Consider the following 7129-nt stretch of genomic DNA (forward strand, 5'->3'; position numbering starts at 1 on the left):
ATAGAAAAAATGGTTTAAAAATATTTTTTTGTTATTTTCACTACTTTTGTTTGCTTCCAAATCTTTCCAGTTTCACGTGCATGCAACTGATTTTTCTGAAAAATTGCAAAAATATATTGAGATTACAGCAAGAGTTCAAAAATTTAGGTGGGGGGGGTCGATTATTTGCTCCATCATATAGAAAAAAAAATTGTTTAAAAATATATTTTTTTGTTATTTTCACTACTTTTGTTTGCTTTCAAATCTTTCCAGTTTCACTTGCATGCAAATGATTTTTTTGAAAAATTGCAAGTATACTTTTAAGGTAGATTACTACAAGAGTTCGAAAACCTAGGTTGGGGGGGTCGATAATTTGCTCAATCATATAGAAAAATGGTTTAAAAATAAAAATTTTTGATATTCTCACTACTTTAGTCTGCCTTCAACACTTTCCAGTTTCAATTGCATCCAACTATTTTTTTTGAAAATTTGCAATAATAATTTGAAAGTAGATTACAGCAAGAGTTGAAAAAAACTTAGGTTGGGGGGTCGAGAATTTGCTCCATCATATAGAAAAAATGGTTTAAAAATGAAATTTTTTGATATTCTCACTACTTTTGTCTGCTTTCAACACTTTCCAGTTTCATCTGCATCCAACTGATTTTATTGAAAACAATATGGATACTTCAGCCCACAACAAAATCTCACATAATTTAACGCTTTTTAGCGTTGACACCTAGACCTGGGGTCGAATAGCGGTGAATTATTTTTTTTCACCGCATTCACCGCATTCACCGCATTTCTTACATTAATTTGCCATAATAGTCTATGCGGTGAATTTTCGTAAGAAATGCGGTGAATTTGGTGGTGAAATTTTGTAAGAAATGCGGTGAAAAGCGGTGAATTATTTTTTTTCACCGCATTCACCGCAATCACCGCATTTCTTACGATAATTCACCGCATTCACCGCATTTCTTACGAAAATTTACCCAAAAACCTCGACCCGGGATATACCCGTTTGGTTAATTTTCGTTTCGTTAAAGGATGAAGGAAATTAATTCAAATAGAACACATGCTGAGGTTCTTCACACTTTGGTCAGTGATCACACACATGATCGTGGTCATAAGCGAGGAAGGGAAGTGGCACAAATTTTGAATTATCTAAAATAGTCGTGTTTGTACTAACGTCTGGACCGTTGTTCAATAAAGGTCTGATTATAAATCAATGTCTAGAAATTAGCATGTGCTAGCGTTCAGAGCCAGGGTAAAATGCAAGATCTTGCAAGTTGGTACAAATCTTGACATTTTCGGAGCAAGTACCATATCATGATTTTGACGGGAGTTACAATGTTCTAGATGTTCTAGAATGTTTTTAGCATGGTATATCAAGTTTCCTTTCACTGGGCTGAGCATAATAAGAAAATCCCTAGAAATCCCCAGCCTGGGAAAGACAAAGACAATTTTTATAAGGATAGCCCACCCTTGTGTTTGAGTTGTGCCTTGAGATTGTCTGTCCTCTCCTGTGCCTGGATGGTGTTCCGCAGGGTATCCTCCTCCTGTCTCCTCATCTTCTCTATGTCTACTGTGTTGTGTGCTATTTGCTCCTTTAATTCCACAACTTTCAAGTTTCCCTTCTTCACGAAATCCTCTGCCTCACTTAAACAAAATCTAGGTCAACATGAGTTAATTAATTTGGAACTATTAGTATTTATCCTCAATCTCAAAGACATTCAGTCTGTTTGAAACCCCTCTAAAAATGAAGCCATATTCATTCTGTCAGTTAATGTTTCAGATATCTTTAGCCCCCCCCCCCCTCTCTCATTATAACAGTGCAAATAAAAATTTTAAAAATATTCCTTAATAGCTCTCTTGACTACCAAAATTTGATTAACCTGGAATTGTGGAAAAGAAATCATAATAAAACTTCTTTTAATGTCTACCAGCTGTCGTCTTCCTTACCAAAACAAGGTCAAAATAGCAATTTTACATCAGAAAACTTTATTTTCTATTTTCTGAAAAAAAATTCCAACCTCAGCTGAGTTTCTTTCTGAGCACATAATGGTCTTATCTCTCTGACTTCCTTCTCCCACTCCCCAATTTGGGTTTTGAGTTCCTCTTCCACCCTGGTGAGAACCTCTACCATCTGTTTCTTGTCAGCACATTCCTCATTTAGGATTCTGATCTTGTCTTTCAGGAACTCACGATCACTGCCTCTGGCTGCCATGTTTTAATCTATCGGTCTGTAGTTTTCTTCTCGTGGTTATCAAACTCAGAACTTGCAAGATTTTTGAATGTTTTACGAATGCGATATTTAAAAAAATCATCTCCATTGCGCGTAAAGATGACAAGGCTTGTGTTGGCGCTGATTCAATTAGATCTAGAAGTGTTTCACCATGAAACAGGGACCATGGCGGTTGCTGAATGGTCTGAGGTACTTGATTTTGATCCTAAAAAAATCATGAGACTAACTCGCCTAAAATTTGATTTAGTTCTCTTTTCAGCTAAAGGCAATATTTATGCTGATGTTCACATACTGTCTTGAAGCAATGGAAATGATTTGAATGAAAGACTGAGAATGTGATGAGTGGCAAATGTCCGAAAAGTTTTTTCTAATTTCCTTTTTTTTGGCGTTTTGTGTAAAAAAACAGGCGTTTTGTGTAAACGAATAATTCGTCATCTTTTTTTTAATTTGCTAAACTTTTCTTCACAATGAAATTAATTGCCAAATCATGGACAAAAGGGATATCAAATCATGAAATAAGAATGAATTTTGTCACTGTTATTCGCGGATGCTTGTAACCAATTTTTAGAATTTTGAGCACGTAATTAGATTAAAATTTTATTGCCAGAATTTTATTAATAATTGGTTTATTGTGCATTATCTTAGTAGTTATCAAGCAGTTTGACCTCGGTTGGCGAATGGCGATGATTTGTGACGGATATGACCTAAATTGAAGAAAATTTGAACTAAATTTGCTTACTGTCATCAGTTTCCTCTTCCGATCATCACCCTAAAATGGTCGTAACAAGAAGATTGACAAAATTGAGTAAATGTTCTCGAGAAATCCGACATTTGCTATGCAATGAGAAATTAAGTCAAAATTGATTTGTCAGTGATCAAATTATGAACATTTACAAGTCTGCGATGCTCACTAGTGCTGGTTCCGTGCATTCTAACATAAAACAAATAGCTGAATAAAATTTTACAAATTTTTGGTGAAAAAAAAATTGAAAAAAAAACGTCAGCCAAGGAACAAAAAGCAAATATTACTTATTTTTTTTTCTTTTTAACTGAAATAAAAAAGTATCTGGTCAACCAAGCAAACTAGTGAAAAAAAACTCTTATACCATTTGTGCACAACAAAAAGACAGCGTTGAAAAGTAGTTGCACAACAATTTTTGTTTTCATCATTTTTTTGATGATACTAGTAACAATCGTTGATATTTAAAAAAACAGATTTTTAGTTCTACAACTTGAAAAAAAAACAACTAACCTGTTTTCAAAATACTTGTGCACAAATTTTCAAGCATCTAACAATCTCTATCTGAATTTATCTTGAAATAGAAAACAAAATTAGCGTTTTATCCCACCTGACCATATATACATTAGTTCAAGTTGTCAGTTCCAGATAATTAAAGAGAAAAACTAATAGAGTATAATGATATAGAGTATAATGGAGTATTTATGCTCTTGATATCAATCAAAGAATACAGTTGATTAAGAAGTTAGAGACTTTGTGAAGGAATTGTAAATTAACTTAAGTTGCATTTTTGAGTTTCACGTATTTCTGGACGATCAAAATTTCAACAAAACTTACTTAGTATTAATTATTCAGTAATGAAGTCAACTAATGAAGTTTTATTTCAATTAATAAATTTTAATCGCTAGCGAAATTTAAAAAAAACGCAATTAATTTTATACATAACGATCTTAGTCAAAATTAAACTGACCGAGCTCTCAAAACTATAAAAAGGGTGATGTCTTTGCTACCGCGCAAATACTTTTTATTTAATTTTTTCTTATCCCCAGACATTTGAGAACTTTTATCGTGTAAGATCTTACAAATTTCTTACAAAATTTTCTTATCAGTTCAGTATAAGACTATGCCTCGCCTGACTAACACTTTGTAAGACAATTTATCAGGTCTTATACGATAAAAAAAATTTTTCAGTTCTGATAAGATCTTACACGATAAAAGATCACTTTTGTCAGATCTTACAAGATAAAAATTCTGCCTGACAAAAAATGTTTATCGAGTAAGATCTTATTAGAATCTTATAAGATCTTGTACGATAAACATTCGGAAAGCTATGACTAATCTTTCTGATAAGATTTTTATCAGATCTTATACGATAAAAACTCTTGAAGAATGGCATGTTGTTCATGATGAAAACAATTCAGATTTGCTTTCATGCAGTAGCCAAAAAGCCACAGCATGCAACACCTAAGTGTCAGAGCAACAAAGAGAAAAGTATCTTATACTGTCTTTTGAGACTTATAAGATATTGTGAAAGATGTTATTCGAGTGTTAGGGGTTTTCTCTGACGCAATGATTATCAAACTAGGCTGAAAAATTTTCTCCAAAGACCAAAACTATCTTGGACTGCTAAGTTTAGCCATAGTACTTAGTTAAGACTCACAATAAAACTGCCGCCAAAATATTATCAACAAACATTTTTTGTTCTATAATTGGTTATTTGACCAGTTTTTTTATAATTTAATAGGCTCTTGACTACGTTATACGGTTATATTGAAATCAATAAAACATGTCTTATCAGATTTTACACGATAAAAGTTCTGTCTTACGCGAACTTTTATCATGTAAGATCTGATAAGATACTTATCAGATCTTATAAGATAACAATTCAGGAAAATTGAATTATTATCTTATAAGATCTGATAAGTATCTTATCAGCTCTTACACGATTAAAGTTCAAGTAGGGCAGAATTTTTATCGTATAAGACCAGATCAGATCTTACACGATAAAAATTTTTGATCAGCATCTTATCAGATCTTACGCGAGAAAAATTCAAGAATCACTGGGGATCATTTGAAAAACAGTTGTCGCAGAAAACCAACCGGAAACTTCCTCGGAGTTTTCCTCGGAAACTTCTTCAATTAACAAAATTTTTTGATTGGAAATATTTAAGACCTAATTGGTATACCAAATTTCTGAAACACCATCAAATAATTAAAAACAATTCTTGAAGTTGTCCTTTTAATCCACAATTAGTAATGGGTTGAAAATTTACGCAGTCAGTTAGCTAATAGATTTAAAGTCACTTCTGTCAATTTGGCACGCTGTTGAACAGTATGCCCGAAAACAATGACAAAGCGAGTAGATAAAGCGAGTATAATATGTATATTGAAAAGGACGGAAAAAATTGCTCGGAGCTCAGCAGCCTGCATTTTCGATGTACCACAGATAGTCGGAATTAGCATATTTCGCAAAAGTTGCAACACAATCATGCAAGTTTTGAATTTGATTATCACTTGATCGAATCAGTTCAGATTGTTCAAAAATGATCAATTTACTCAATTTGATTGTCAATGTGTAATACTGTCTATAACGAACTATAGGACTCCAATTATTCTCGGTACAAAAATGGCTATAAAAATAATTTATTTTACTTTGCTTGAGTAAAAATAATAACGTTTTCCAAATTGCGCTAATCTAATAAAGTAGTTTTTGGCAATATATGATAAAATAACCAACTTTGAACTTCAAATGAATCCCAAATAAAATGCACCAAACTTGTGCGCACTGCAATTAGAAAAATTCAACTACTGTGAGTAACAGTCTTCGTGAAATGTTCAAAATTTGGGACAAGAATACGGTTATCGAAATTGTTCTTAGGAAAGAAAAGCCCGCTTTGTAAACTTTAGCACAAACAAACTAAACCCAGAAAGCGTTTTGCGATTTACGGCTGAGAATTGCGTTATGCAATTTCGTAGCTAAAGATATTGGGAATAACGTTGGGGTAATTTTGGAAAATTTGCAGTATTCTTACATAGTGGGTTTTATCAGTCCATAATTCCCTATGCATGAAACAATCGAGAAAACTTATAACGATTGGATAAAATGAAAACGTCTGAAACCTTTCTTTAGTTTCAACGTATACAGCTTGAAGCGTTTCGAGAAAACTACATAAAAGTAAAACTCTTTCAGGAACGAAGCTGGCAGAAAACTGGAGTCGATGCCTTTGGGGCAGTATTTGCCCATTTAAAATTACTATGAGCTTCCAATAATTTCTGTAGTTTTATCTAAGAGTCATATGAGTTTTATATTGAATACTGTTTACGACCACTCAATATATACTGAGAAACTGCTGGTAGGAAATATTTGGTAGTTTCAGCCAGTTTTATTCAAGATTGACATACGTTTTATACCACATGGAATTCCTAAATAAAGCTGCTCAAGTATATTGAAGTTGCTGACTCTATGAATAAAGCAAGGAAAAGGGATCTATTCCAGGAATAGTTTTGATTTGGAACCGAACGTGTTAAATTGATAAAAGTCAACGAACCGAATTATTCAAACCAAAAGCATGCTATTATATGTTTCATGTCTGACCTATTTCGCCAAAAATTGATAAAAAGAAAGATCGCGTGTTTCTGCATTTTTTATTTCACACCTTATTAGACATCACATCTAAATTTTGGCATCAAATCATGAGGAAATTTTAGTCACGTATGCATTCCGCAATTTTTGACAATTTTGACCATGCCTGCAAAGAGAAGAAAAAAAACAGAATTGATGTTTTAAACAAGATGTAAAGTAAAGATTAAAAAGGGAAAAGAATAACACCTGTTTCATCAATCAACCCGCAATTGAGTTGCCAATGGTGACGTAATTTCTGCTCTTACTTCTAGTTGCAAAGAATGAATAAAAATTACAAAAGAATATAACACTTAAAAGAGTTTTTAAATTGCTTAGTTTATTTCAAGATGCGAGAGTAATGTTGGTTACTCTCACTCTAGAGTTGGTTAAAGCTCATGCTAAAAAACCATTGAGGTCATTTTTCAGTTGAATCTTTTTTCAAACTATCTTTTGTACAATTAAAAAATTGCAGTTAGACAAAAAACAGGACAAACAAATAATAGAAATAGCCAAACAATTGACATTATAACTTGAAACTGTAGGAGTA

General features: G+C 32.8%; 1 protein-coding gene across 5 annotated transcripts; it reads right to left on the reverse strand.

Annotated features, from left to right (window-relative positions):
- Positions 1–1296: 1296 nt before the first annotated feature.
- On the reverse strand, positions 1297–5863 carry LOC142351809 (uncharacterized). Of its 5 annotated transcripts, none has more exons than XM_075404008.1 (3): positions 5475–5863; positions 2010–2247; positions 1297–1635 (listed from the first exon to the last, which is right to left on the reverse strand). In XM_075404008.1, exons 2-3 carry the CDS (start codon positions 2201–2203, stop codon positions 1443–1445), a joined length of 387 nt encoding a protein of 128 aa, XP_075260123.1. In that variant the 5' UTR covers positions 2204–2247; positions 5475–5863; the 3' UTR covers positions 1297–1442. The 5 variants fall into 5 exon arrangements, with proteins under 5 accessions (XP_075260123.1, XP_075260124.1, XP_075260121.1 ...); XM_075404009.1 differs by having other exon boundaries at positions 2010–2254; XM_075404006.1 differs by having other exon boundaries at positions 1298–1635; positions 2010–2232; positions 5475–5862.
- Positions 5864–7129: the final 1266 nt, after the last annotated feature.

Source organism: Convolutriloba macropyga, chromosome 13 (genome assembly GCF_964194025.1).
Source record: "Convolutriloba macropyga chromosome 13, txConMacr16.3, whole genome shotgun sequence".
Lineage (NCBI taxonomy): Eukaryota > Metazoa > Xenacoelomorpha > Acoela > Convolutidae > Convolutriloba > Convolutriloba macropyga.